The sequence below is a fragment of the Paralichthys olivaceus genome, chromosome 2 (assembly GCF_024713975.1).
Source record: "Paralichthys olivaceus isolate ysfri-2021 chromosome 2, ASM2471397v2, whole genome shotgun sequence".
NCBI classification, from domain to species: Eukaryota; Metazoa; Chordata; class Actinopteri; order Pleuronectiformes; family Paralichthyidae; genus Paralichthys; species Paralichthys olivaceus.
In genome coordinates, this window is record NC_091094.1 from 10778440 (window position 1) to 10792305 (window position 13866).

The window sequence follows — 13866 nt, forward strand, 5'->3', positions numbered from 1 at the left end:
CGATTTAAGTTATCAACCCCTTGTATCATACAAAATATCTCTGGTCAGCCTTGACCTATTTATCCGTTTCCAGGGAGGCATGGGGTTATGGAACAAATGAAGTCTCACCAATTTAAACAGCAACTGCACCATGTAAGAACAAAATACAGCAAAAAGCAGGGATTTGGAGACAATACTTTGTATTGATCTTCCACAGGCAAACAAATTATTGACTGACATTGAACAGACACTTATCTTCATGTGCTATTTTTGACGATTTATATTAAAAAGAAAGTATTTGGAGTTGGAGGCATGAAAGTTTTTGCTGTAGAATAGTCAAATGACAATGATAAAATTCTGGCCTTGAACCTGTTCAGTGTTAAATTATGACATTTAAGTCAATTATTAACTTAAATGGTGAAGATTATAGCTTGAAATAAAGATAACAGGGTTTGTAAATAGCAATAATTCAAGGGTAGGCCTGATCATCTTCACTATTCAAAGAAATGTTGACCTAATAGCTGCTAAATGTTTAGTTACGTGCACCCGTCATAAATCTGCACATGTAGACCACCTTCCTTTGTTGTGTGTCCTTTCTACTTTTCTTCCTTTATGGATCCGTACATGTGTTTTTATTCCTTTCTTCACTGTGTCTCAATTTCTTTGTCACACACCCAGACCGCCCAGGCCTTCTGAATGTGAAACCCATCGAGCAGCTTCAGGAGACCGTGCTTCATTCGCTGGAGTTGCAGCTGAAGCTGAACCACCCAGACTCTCTGCAGCTGTTCGCCAAGCTGCTCCAGAAGATGACCGACCTGCGGCAGATCGTCACGGACCACGTGCACCTCATCCAGCTGCTGAAGAAGACCGAGGTGGACATGTGCTTACACCCGCTGCTGCAGGAGATCATGAAGGACTTGTATTAGAACTTAACTGAAGAAAAGGACAAAAAAGTGGGAAGAAAAACAAAAGAGAAATTTTTATTTTAAAACTCATGAGCTGAGATGGATGCTCTTTGTGTGTTAAAAACGACGGAGGCAGCCAGTCAGATGGACTGACGGAGTGAAATTGAGAAAGGGATGAGGAAAAACAGGGGAAGAGAAATCAAGGATAGAAAGACAGAGTGTGAATGTCAGATCTTGTCTAGACAGCAACATGTGAATAACTTGCGGCTCGCAGTCATTTAGCTGCTGCTGAGCCTGGATATTTCATTATGAGTAGGCTGCCAACTTAAATACAAAACTACCACCTATTGCACCGATCAGGATGAGGGTCGCTGAGTAACTGAGCGAGTGGGGACTTTCTTATTGGCAAGCTCAGGCACAGAATCATGAATGTTGGACGCAGCCTGCTGCCAGGGCCTTAAGAAGAAATGTATCACTGTGAATATTGTAAACCTTGCGTCACACAGTACAGTATCTGTCATTCATGTGCAGCTTACATGTTGCATTTTAACCATCATAGGCAGCAGCAGTGTGTACATGCTTCAGTACCTCTGATGCAGAAATGCATCTCACACACACACAAACAATGCACAGACATTTTCTATTGTCGCATCAGGGCGAATTTTATCTCTTTTTGATCAGCTCTATCCAAAGACAGATATCAGATTATTGCCTGTTTTATATTTTAATCTGAATTACCTGCAGAAACTGTGAGAAAGTGTTGAGGCCAACGAAGGGCACGTTGCCACGATGAGGTCCACTCTTGGAATATAAAAGAGTATACACCATATTGTGCCTTTAAAGGAGACTTATTATGCTTTTTCTGTTTTTCTTACAGTGCATTCAGTTAAAAAAGCCCGATCCCATGGTAAAGTGAGCCCCCCCCCACACAGGAAACACTGCTCCTAAAGCTTCCTGAAACACCAGTAATCAACAAGTAGTCTGATGATACTTCTCCGTCATTACCGTGCCTGTATTTAAAATCCATCTCAAGATGTTCCTCAAGAGCACAGAGAATGGCCTTCTCAGCTGCCGTAGTGGCAACTTTGCGTGTAAACTTTTTTAAGTAATAACCCAGATTAAAATTATGAGCAGAATATGCCTCCTTTAAGATTTGATGTTTGACTTTTTTGTGAAATGAAAGCCATATAAAAATTATTATATACATTATACATATAATGTATAATGTATATTCACTTGTATTATTTTCATACAATTGTGTGTCAAGCACAATTGGCTTTTCAGTCTTAGTTCTATTTTAAATTCTATAACTTGTTATTGTCTATACATTTTTACAATGAAATGATGTTGTATCTACACAAAGTGTCTTCTGTGTCTGACCAATCTGATGTCTTGTTTTTATTTTGTTGTGGGGGGGGGTCAGTGTGCAGACAAAGGGGTGGTTTAACACAACTGAGGGAAAAATTTGTTGTAAATAAAATATTTTCTAACTTTTTATTTGAAATCTCTTTCCTGCTTGAAGTGATATGGATGTACTTGCACATGTACCGTACAAACACATTTCCAAGTCAAGTCTTCTTCGAAAACGTACTAGTCACCCAAACTGCAGGAAATCTGTTTTATGGTCATTACATCAGCTGTCCTCTGTGTTTCTTACCAAACACACACATGCACTCAAACACCGTGTTGAAACGATTGCAACATCTGGAACTGGAAGAGCAAAGTCTGGATCCAGATTTGATCAGCGAGCAGTGAGGGGGACTTTTTTTTTTTTTTGTTTAATGTCTTTTTGATGCTTTTTCGAGGGAGCTTCACCTTTTGTCTTTTTTTTTAAATAGATCAATTTACAGAGAGACCTGGGAAAAAAACATATGATACAGGGAGAGGGACTCGTGTGCAACAGCAGGGTCAGAGTCCAAGTGAAATTCATGACATCACACTTAGACGCCGGGTCACCTCAACACACAGCACACGTTCATTTGCACACAGCTGTCCCAGCGTGTGGAACCAGCTCCCAGGTTGGTTTCAGGAGGGAGACACCCTCCACACATCCATCCTTCCATTCTCTGTACTGCTCATTCTTTCAAGCGTCACAGGCTTGAGCCATTCCCAGCTGGATGTAGTGAGGGGCGTGGTACACAGGTTCAACATACAGAGACAAACCATTCACTCTCATATTCACAGGTTAGAGTCTCCAATGAATCTAACCCCAGTCTGCATGTCTCTGGACTGTGGGAGGAGAGAGTTCACACAGACACGGGGAGAACATGCAAACTTCACAACACCACCCTGCTCTTTACATTTAAAGTTAAAACTCTCCTGTTTCTGAAAATGTATCATTACTGGGAGTAAGAATACTCTCGACTCTCTTTCCTTCTTCTCTCTCCCCTGCTTCCTCCTCTCTCCCCCATTTTTCATCTTTCAACCCCACCAATTAAGGCAGGAGGCCCAGGACACCAAGTGTTTGCTCACTGTGGGAAATGTTGGTTTTACGGTCTTATCTTAACTCTGTAAAGTACCTTAAGATAATGTGTGATATGGTGCTTTAAAAATTCAATAGAACTAAAGTGAATTGAAAGCATGACACATTTTTTTTTCTCCCTCAGGCCATGCTTTTTTTTTACATAGTTCATTTAAATCCACATTTGAGACCAAGCTATACTAATTGCAGGGGAAACTGAAATTAGATACTTCAGGTCTTCAGGATAAACTGGACCTAGAATCCACATTAACAACACTTAATGTGTATATAATGTACATTACATGTAGGATATTTTGTATGTAAATGTGCAGTGATTTAATCTAAAAAAAAAGTCAAGTAAAAAGAGTTGTGTTCTGATAATGTCTCTTTCAAGAAAGAAGTTCAGTTTTTTTCCCTCAGACATATTTTATGAACCACAGATTCTTTTTGTGGTTTGTCGTTCTGTCTGAAGCTTCAGCAAATAGTTGTTTTTGGTCATGAAACAGACACATTTTCTACTGCTGCATAACAAACACAATATTTTTGTATGGTTTTATATTATCTTATCTCTCAGTTCCACCCGATTCCACCATAGGTTACACTTTGCAAAACAATGTTCATTGTTAAAATAACATAAAACAGCAGATATGGATCATTCTTGGCATCAGAAATATATAAATAGCCTCCTTCTGTGAGGTTTGTGGTTTTTGAGTGATGGAATGATGGATAGATGGATAGATAGATAGAGTTGTGTCGTCCATTGTGTTGATAGATATTAAAAGCATTAGTTATGTTTTCTGTAAGATTGATTCCGTTCATTATACTTGTGAAAAACAGGATCTTAACATGTAACATGTGAGTATTTTTCCCAGTATAATGTAGTACAGTGTAAATAATCTGAATACTTGTACTGACTGTCCCTGTGGGCTCATTTTCTCTAGTTATAAGGACAAACAAGAAAATGATGGGAACTTTAAGACGTGATCAGGAATAACAGGAATACATGTGTGAGTCGTGAAAAAGCTGAGACGAGGAGAGAAAGCCAGTGGTGAGAGAGAGACGAGCTGGAAGCAAGGCCCCTAAAAATAAGACTTTTGGATTGGCAGCTGGTGGTGGGGGGTTTCTGGCTCGGGGCCGGATGGTCCTCTTGGATGGCTGATGATGATGGTAATTAAATGTGTTCTTTATGTTGAGTCAGCATATCCTCACTTTGTTACGGCCAGTCTCTGCTGACCCATCCCTGCCAAGATTCCTGAGACGATCTGCCAAATCATTTTTCACAAAGTATATTTCTGCTGTTGTCCGTCCGCACAGAGCCGAGTCCAAAGACAGCATTTTTTGATTTACACAAGGAAGTTTTGTTTTTTCTCCGGCCTCCTTAAAAAACGGCAGCTTCATTTTTTATTCTCTTTTGTTTTGGTGTCAGAGAAGAATTTGACTCCCACCAGTGTGTGATACCTGGTATGTGTTTGTGTCTCCTTGTACGAGCGTGAAATGATACACCTGCCACTGTAAGACCAATATAGCTCATAAGACATTATTTTTATTTAATCTGGTGTTTACATAGAAAACACCTCAGGAATTTTTTATCAAGGCACTACATGTTCTTTTAGGGTTTACTGAAAAAAACTCGAGATGTTTAGAGGTAAACTTTGTTAGCTCAACCGAGATATGACCAGAGTGGGTTTATATTCCCATTGTAAAATGATTATTATCATTGTAGTTGTATAATGTAATAAAACATATTTATATAGCTCCATGTATCAGCATTATTTTCAATAACCTTTATTACAGTTTTCAACTGAAACAAATACTGCACTGTCATCAATTATGACAACATTTGTTTAAAAATGTATTACGTTGTGCTTTTTATTTATTTTAATGCACAAGGACTGTAGAATAAAACATTTACACATTAACATCATAATTTATATTATACCTAATGATTGAATACATTTATTTATCTATAAGTTTATTTCATTCATCGACCAAAGACAATAAATAACAATAAAAAATTTAAATTAAAATAGCTGCGGGCCAACACACAGCCCTTTACATCCATGACAATGTTCCATAAACTGATTCCTTTTACTGTAATGCAACATTCCCTCAGTTGGTTCTGAATCAGTTTTTTTTTTGTGAAAATCTCAGTTCCTTAAAGTTATAATGGCTTTCTCTTTTTTCTAATCTTTTCTGGATAATACAATAAAATAAAATAAAGACATTTGGGTTTGTGGCTAATCAGTCCAACATGAATCTATTAAGTCATCCTCATGTGACAGATTCAGTTGCAACACTGTGGAAAAAGCTCACGTGCGTCCTCCCGCCCACCAACATTCTTCTAACACCGTATCTTTGGTTTTAACTGACAGGGTGGATCAGGTGATTCACTGATTCATTTAAACTTGAATATGATGAATTACAACCTGAGTGGAAAGTTGATGCAACGCCTTGGATTACTTGAACTGTAATGACTCAGATGAGGTCACTGCTGGTGAAACATACTTTGCAACATTCCTTTATGTGTCACATCTAGCGAAAGAACTGATGTAGACTCTCAGTATTTGTTCAAATCTGTTTAAAACACAATATTTCCAATTGTAGCAAGTTACAGTTTCATTTATCTTAGCTCATTGCTTATAGCATAGCAGCCAGTAACAGGGAAAGAGCTAGTTTTATCCGACATGTAATGAAACTAATGAGGAAATGTGTTAATTTGTGAACTGTGAGATATGTTATAGGGAAATCTTGTACAGAGTTGTATCTCCATGTTTCCTTTATTTATCTAAAGGCTAACTCCAGGCCCATATTCAAAAGACACAAATGAGAGCGCTATGATCATAACTCTAAAGAAAATGAATAAACGTATTTCTCAAAATGCCAAACTGTCTTAAAACCAATTTTACACTATTAAAATGAACTGAGTGTACATGTTGTTTGTGAACAACTACAGTACCAAAGTACCAAATATTTGTCCTGGTGACTTCCTGTTTCTACGCTCAGGTTGATGCTTTTCTTTCTCTCTGGTGTTCAAACCCCTTCCACAGAGCAGCTTCCTTTTATGACCATTTTACATGTTTTTTTTCCATATCTGTAGAAATAGTATTGACTCTGAAAATCTAAAATCTGAGAAGAGGAGAAAATAATTCTTTGCGGAGAGTTTGACACTGCCTCACATGACATAAAAATGAAGGTGACGATTTATTGTGGTTCACCAACTGATCTCTACCTAGAGGTCCAGTGTTTCTTTACCTAAGCACACCGACAGGAACAAGGGGACACAACACTGGAGCCTCAAACTGTTTCCCTCAGGAGCCTCCATGGTGATTCCATCAGGAGCTAAAGATTTGAGTGTTGTTGTAATGATATGTTTTATCCTGTTTGAGGTTTGATCTGTTTCCTCGACTTGTTTCTAAATGCTAATTCTTCCTGATGGTTGTTAAAAGATATTTGATACGATGGACTTCATTTCAGACACAGTGAGAATATGAATCCATTCCTCTGCATTGATCAAGGTTTAGGATGTTGTTTGACTGACAGCTCTGGTGTTGAGTTTAGTTGTACAGTGACGCCCTCTGCAGTCTCAGATAACCACTGAGCCATACAGCAGGGGGAGTTTCCCGTCATAACCAAACCACGTCATTCTGTATGTTTTGTCGACCCGACCGCACATATTGCTCATTTTTCTCTGAAAAGGAAAATAAAACTCTGATATTTACTCAACAGATCAGCTCATTAGTGTGATGATGGTTCGGGAGTAAGTGGATGCAGAGGGAGAGAAACAATAGAGAGAGAGAGAGTACAAATAACAATAATGAATCAGTCAGGGCTGTGAGGGAGGTGAGGTCAGCAAGGTGACCCAGTAAACAGGCCAGCCCAATTCCTTCCCACCACCTCCTGACCCAACGCAACTTGGAATATGTGTTTTGTGTATTTCACAAACACACAAAGTCTATAAGTTAGAATTTAAGGAGTGAAAATATCTTCAATTAGGTTTTGGCCCTAAAGAGGTAATTGTATCAACACAGGATGAATTCAAAATGAAAAGCAACAATGAAATAGTGCATATGAAACATTTTGAAATGTTTTGGTTCATTGAAGAACTGAAGAAACAAAACTCCACTGTTAGATAGATGGATAGATAGATTAATGGATGGATAGATAGATAGATAGATAGACAGACAGATAGACAGATAGATAGATAGATAGATAGATAGATAGATAGATAGATAGATAGATAGATAGATAGATAGATAGATAGATAGATAGATAGATAGATAGATAGATAGATAGATAGATAGATAGATAGATAGATAGATAGATGGGTGTCTAGTGTTATGTGTTTTTTGGGTATGTTGTATTATAGACGAACAGAGGGGGCAGTAATGAGACACTGACTTGAAACAATTCAACGAAGAAGAGAAATACGGAAGTGGGCTGTGTTTTGGTTCCTGTCGCGGCGGGAAATCTCACGGTAAACGTTGAACTCAGTATTTGATCATTGTGACGTCTTCTTTATAAACATAACATCAGTTTATTGAGCTGAATGTCTGCCTGTAGTCTGGAAACATTGAAGCTAAAGAAGCTTAAGAAGCTAAAGAAGCAGAGGAGCTAATGTTACTGAGGGGAACCTGCTGCAGTGTTTGTCTGTGTGAGCTGAGAAAACTCAAATACATGTTCAGCTTCTTTCCGGAGTTAATGTTCACTCTAATCGAATGTAATGCAGCTCTGTGTGAGAGTATTTCTGTATTAGTTAATAGCTGTTAATTAGGTTTACTCACTTAAAAACAACTCAGTATCAGAAGTATTAGGATCCTTATGTAAAACAACCATAACTACTCTGTTAAAAGTAAATGTTTTACCCTGAAAATGTTATTTAGCTATGATAAAGTATAATTGGACAAATGCACATTTGTGACACTGATTTAATGTGACATATTTATCACTGGACTATTATTTATCATGCATTGTAAAAGCAGGATTTCACTGTTGTGAACCACCACTGCAATATGGGGGATAGGGGATCATCATGGATTAATCTACTAATTCTTTTATCAATTGATTAAATATCTTGAGGATACATTCTTAAATAGTAAGGAATATGTCAATATGTAAATAGAAGCTTGTTTTGTCAGAGTGATTAAAAATAAAGACAAAAATATTAAAATAATTGAAAGGAAAATATAGTAAATACATGCATTTGAGAGTTTAGAACCTTGAAAAGTTTGTTTTTATCCATAACAATTATTTTAATCAATCATCACTTCAGCTCTACTTGTACATTCTGTTGTGTAGTTAAATTTATATATATTTTATAAATATTTATAATGTGTATACCAAAAACTTTATAACTCGTAACCAAAGCTCAGAAGTAACTTTAGAGCAACAAACTGTTTGTATAAATTAACTGGCTATGGAAGATTCCAACTAAGTAACAAATATTTTCATCTGTGACTAGTCTGTTACTTTTATATATGAATTAATAATTTTCCATGTATAACATCCTGAAATTGGCTGATTGAATAATTGATTGATCAAGTATTTAGGCCCTCACAGCCACAGAACTAGACACATGGCATTGAAGGTTTTGCGTTAGTGAGTATTATGTAAATGACTTGACACTTGGATTCTTTGTTTTCATTTTTGGTTGATATACAGGTTCTAGTGGTCTATCATTGGTCATTCAATAAACATGTATTAAGTACTGTCTGTTATTTCATGTCTTCCACCAGGTGACACATGACCATGCCGTCCAAACAGCAGGATGTGGCCAAATCTAATATCTCCCCTACTCTCTTCTTGACCGTGGACGGTGAACCCATGTCTTTCTTCCTGAGACCGGGTCCCGTCAAACACAAGCTGCAGCCGCTTATCACATCTGGAGGAGGGATGATGTGCAGTGTCCAGCAGCCAGGAGCAATCCTGCTTATTGACCAAGACGAACGAGACTCTATTCCTGAAACTGCTGCTCACTGGTAGGTTCTGGACTGGGATGCTAGTAGAAAGTTTTAAGAGGAAATACAATGCTTTAATTATTTATAACAATCTAAAAAAATTGAAAACCAGAAATGAGGCTGCTGTCTGTTTTCTCCTCAGGTATGTGTCCATCAATTACATTTATGACTGTATCAAGCAGGGTAAACATTTAAACGTTGAGGACTACAGGTTAAATCCTGAAGACATCCCGAGACAGTCTGCTAGACTCCTCAGCAAAGAGGGTTCTTCTGGCCTCACAGGAGGTACAATACAAACACATAACACTTCCTTTTGTCAGGATTTATTCTGCCATTGATTCTGTATTGTCATGTGTACACAGCTTTTGTATTACCTGTATGAGTTGTTGTCACATTAGGAATAAGTATAATTCTGTTTGCGTTTGATTAGTGTTACATACTTTGTGTCATTATAATTAGGCAGGGCTCCCTATACCCCTGAAGAAGATGCAGCCATTTTGAGTTATGTCAGCAAGCACAGGAGCGAGACGGGGGGAAACCGGCTCTGGCAGGAGATGCAGAAGCAGCATGTGACCAGTCATAGCTGGCAGTCGATGAAGTATCGTTATAGGGTTCAACTGTCGAAGAAACTGTCTGATGCTGAGGAGGTGGGAACCAAGGTCATTTTCCTGAAAGTTGTTGTCAACTGTTTCTACATATCACATGTTGTTTTCAGAATTAGGTTCAGGTAGGTTTGTGCATGCAGCTGCTCACATTGTATATTGACATCTTTCAATATAGCATAGGTGCCACAAGTGGCCAGCAACCAATTAGTAGCAGAAAAAAATGGTGGTATCATATTGGTTTACTTTGTGTTATAGAATATTCTTGGGGCTTGCCTCTTTCTGCATTTCATCCAGGTCATCTATGTGTTTTAGATTGTGGCTGTTGCTATATGAAAAATGTCATCTTGTGTGTAAAGCATAAAATTGCCATATAAAAATGTAAATATTGTAATTTTCCTGAATTTCTTTTTAGCTTCAGAATATCTGGCAACTGTGTGGGTGGTACTGCACAAGTTGTAGTGAGAGTGTATTTTTGATACAACCACTAGAGGGCAGCACATTTTAATAAATCTTTTGTACACACTATGACTTAAATCTTATTATTATGACAATCATGAAAACGTATACAGTATATTCCAACAGCCCTTTTAACATACTTTCTATTAACATTCCCCCAGACCACTCATAGTTTGTAGTTTATCTTTTATAGACATGTAGCCTGAAACTTCTTCTCTGTTTATAGGAGGAAAATCAAGAGACAGAAGTTCCAAAATCTTCACATTCACCACAGCCAGAAGCTCTTCAGACAGATCTAACACAGGTGCAGTAGAAACCAGAGCTTACTGTTTCTAAGAAACACCAAAGTCAAAGTACACCCTGTATACTTTATAGGTATTAAACCCATACATTCAATGACATAATGTTTGTGTGTGATTTGACAATTAGCTGAAATGATCAGTTTTGGTGTTTCTGTAGATAGATGATCAGCCTGTACCAGCTGCAAGCTCACATGTTGAAGCTGAAACATCAAACGTCTCTCAGCCTGAGGAGCCTCTAGTGGATCCGCAGGAAGATGCTCCTATTCCAGCTGATAGCACAGAACCAGAAGCAGAAGAGACACAAGCAACCATGTTTCCACAGAATGAAAATGTGCCAGAGGACTCCCTGCAGCCCCCATTCAGCTCTTTTACCCCCCAAAAGCAGAAGGAGAAGCAGGGGGCTTCCCCCAAGCAGGAACAACAGCCCGAGCATCAACCAATGCGCAGGCAGCTTGAGGCGTCATCATCGCCTGAACCTTACGGCAAAAAACTCAGATGGTCATATTCTGCTGAGAAACTGACATCCTCCTCTCAGTCTGCAAAGAAAACAAAAACAGCTGTTAAAAAACACAAATCAATAGACCCACCTCCTTCAAAGAGAGCCAGAGGAATGAGTGTGACAGCAGAGAGTGAAGAACTGGAGAGCGTAGAAACTGTCGTCTCTGAAACACCACAACCAGGTTTTAATTTGTTAACAGACACATGACTCATTTTACAGTTTTACTAAAATGTTATGCAGATTGTATGATCTCTTCTCCATTATCTTCCTCAGATGAAGAGTCAAACTCGTTGGAGAAAGCAGAGAAGAAAAAAGAGAGGAGAAAGTTTGGGATTCTGGAGTTGGCTACAAAGGAGTTTGAAGATGAAAGTGAGGTACGACTACACAACACAACACTGTCCTTTGTGACTTATAACATCAAGACAAGACTTTTTCTCCAGTCAGCATGCAAATGAAATAAAAATGCCTATGCAAATATGTAAACACCCCAGCACAGTAAAAATACATATCCACCCCATAGACATGCAAATCCACATCCACATGCACTAAGTAATCATAAGCCTGTAAAGTAGAATCATTCACAGTTTGGTTTTGAATTTATGAGAGGTCGCTGGTCATTGGGTCATTGTTTTCTTTGTACATAAAAACACCACTTAAAGAAGTGAGGTCAAAATATTCTATTTCCTTTTTGTTTCGTCTGAAAGAAGCAAACACTCACAACTAAGAAGTTGAAACAAAGGAATGTTGTTGATTTTGCTTAAAAATGAAATAAATAATCAAACAATCATAAACAAAAAGATCCATAGTGTTCTTATGGTGATCAAATATTCAGTTAATTTCTGAAATAGTTGCTATGTATCTTAATCTGTTCTCTTCAAACTACAAAACTAAAATAGTTTCATGTGACAGAATCTTGACACTGTTATGTTGCTGTCTCTTAGTTTTCTGAGGATGAAGCTGCAGATCTCGAGAACCCACCTGAAAAAGCAGCAAAACCATCCACATCAACAGAACCAGCCCTTCAGCCCTCAGACACAACTGCAGACCTTGTCTCTGCACGGTCCCAACCTCCTGCACCCGGCCTTCAGGAAGAGGCTCAACAGACCCAGGCCGTCAGCAGTGACAGTGCACCAGAGAAGGGCTGTCCTGAACCTGAACCTGCAGCTGCTGGTCCTGCAGCTTCTGATCTTGGGGCTTCTGGTCCTGCAGCTTCTGATCTTGGGGCTTCTGGTCCTGCAGCTTCTGATCTTGGAGCTTCTGGTCCTGCAGCTTCTGATCTTGGGGCTTCTGGTCCTGCAGCTTCTGATCTTGGAGCTTCTGGTCCTGCAGCTTCTGATCTTGGGGCTTCTGGTCCTGCAGCTTCTGATCTTGGGGCTTCTGGTCCTACAGCTTCTGGTCCTGCAGCTTCTGGTCCTGCAGCTTCTGATCTTGGAGCTTCTGGTCCTGCAGTTTCCGGTCCTGCAGCTTCTGATTTTGGAGCTTTTGGTCCTGCAGCCACAGAGGCTTTTCATGCAGCCTCCAGGGCCCATCTTTTTATATTTGACACTGAATCTCAGGAAGAAGACTCCCATCCCCTCACTTGTGACAATGCTACAGCTCTGTTCAACCCACAGCCACTAGTGAACAAAGACGCTGCACCATCGATCACTCAGGTCCAGTTAGAGGAAGATATGCAGCAACTCAGAGCGCTGATGAAGCAAACCAATCAGGTGAGTGTTCCATTTGTTTTTGCAGTGTGAGTTAGACTCTATGATATTTGTGTTTTTCTAAAAGATAAATGCACAGGTCTTACTGCACTTATTTACTCTTTCTTCTTGAATACATACTCATACATTGAATACATACATACATACATACATACATACATACATAATCTCCACTAATGGTTTCTCTTCTAGGACTTAGTTGATGTGACTAAAGCCCTGTTGAGGACCAGTGGAGATTTCTCTGCTGCGCTGGAACTGCTTTTGAATCCCTACGACATTAATGGATCCTTTTGGAATCGCTATGATGACGGTCTTTTGATCTCCGCTGATCCTGTTGTCCGCCAGCAGCTGCAGGAGAAGTACGGTGAGAAGGAGTTGGCCAAAAGAATAGTGTTTCTCGAGCTGGAGGGATGAAGGAGGAGATCTAGAGATTTGAACATTCCCATTATTTACATAAAATAACTAGTGTGGCAGTTATCTCATATTTATTCTGACTTTCTCTGACGAACTTCGATTAAATCAAATTGGAGACATTTGAGGATAAGGAGTTTTAAAAAAAATTCTAAGTTTGTATGTCGATGACAGGATCTATTGGGCAATTCTCAATTCCTTTGTGAACAGAAGCTTTTAATGCATTTCACGATGGGAATACTTTTATCATTTTGTTTTTTTAATGTTTTTGTTTGTCTCATTAAATCGCTGGAAATTCAGTTTTTATAACTCATGCTGTCATTTTTTAAATATGTTTTGTGCTTTGCCAGATAATTATATAATAGATTACACAATTGGTTAAAAGACAATTCAGTCTAGTACAAAACGTATTTTCAGTTGATTTAATAAAACATTTTTTAAAACAAAATCAGGTCAAGTAAGTCAAATTGGTACGATTTAAACAAAAGGAGTCACTGTTGTTAGTAAGGCCAAATGTTCCTCTACTACTGAAAATTTTCTTAATATTACTTTAGGTTCTTCCTTTTTTCATACGTTATATTTTTCTAA

The 13866-nt window shown here is 38.5% G+C and overlaps 2 protein-coding genes across 7 annotated transcripts in view; both read left to right on the forward strand.

Moving 5' to 3' along the window:
• Positions 1 to 2385, forward strand: part of pparg (peroxisome proliferator-activated receptor gamma) — a 31825-nt gene extending 29440 nt beyond the window's left edge. For all 4 annotated transcript variants that reach the window (XM_069535305.1, XM_020096840.2, XM_069535293.1 and 1 more), the window contains exon 9: positions 658 to 2385. In XM_069535305.1, coding sequence (XP_069391406.1) covers positions 658 to 905 — 248 coding nt within the window. In that variant the 3' untranslated portion in view covers positions 906 to 2385. The remainder of the gene's footprint in view (positions 1 to 657) is intronic.
• Positions 2386 to 7738: 5353 nt separating this feature from the next.
• Positions 7739 to 13577, forward strand: terf2ip (telomeric repeat binding factor 2, interacting protein). 3 transcript variants are annotated; one of them, XM_069535327.1, is made up of 9 exons: positions 7739 to 7819; positions 9078 to 9320; positions 9442 to 9584; positions 9759 to 9958; positions 10587 to 10664; positions 10820 to 11342; positions 11435 to 11535; positions 12103 to 12870; positions 13060 to 13577. In XM_069535327.1, exons 2-9 carry the CDS (start codon positions 9085 to 9087, stop codon positions 13279 to 13281), a joined length of 2271 nt encoding a protein of 756 aa, XP_069391428.1. In that variant the 5' UTR covers positions 7739 to 7819; positions 9078 to 9084; the 3' UTR covers positions 13282 to 13577. The 3 variants fall into 3 exon arrangements, with proteins under 3 accessions (XP_069391428.1, XP_069391435.1, XP_069391439.1); XM_069535334.1 differs by having other exon boundaries at positions 9759 to 9946; XM_069535338.1 differs by having other exon boundaries at positions 7817 to 7996; positions 9759 to 9946.
• Positions 13578 to 13866: the final 289 nt, after the last annotated feature.

What these genes read in the sequence shown, in the direction of transcription:
- terf2ip (XM_069535327.1), top strand. Translation starts at nt 9,085, where the DNA reads ATGACCATGCCGTCCAAACAGCAGGATGTGGCCAAATCTAATATCTCC. An exon ending in TTCAGACAGATCTAACACAG is followed by an intron (nt 10,665 to 10,819) that starts GTGCAGTAGAAA and finishes GTGTTTCTGTAG; the next exon opens with ATAGATGATCAGCCTGTACC. An exon ending in AGTTTGAAGATGAAAGTGAG is followed by an intron (nt 11,536 to 12,102) that starts GTACGACTACAC and finishes GCTGTCTCTTAG; the next exon opens with TTTTCTGAGGATGAAGCTGC.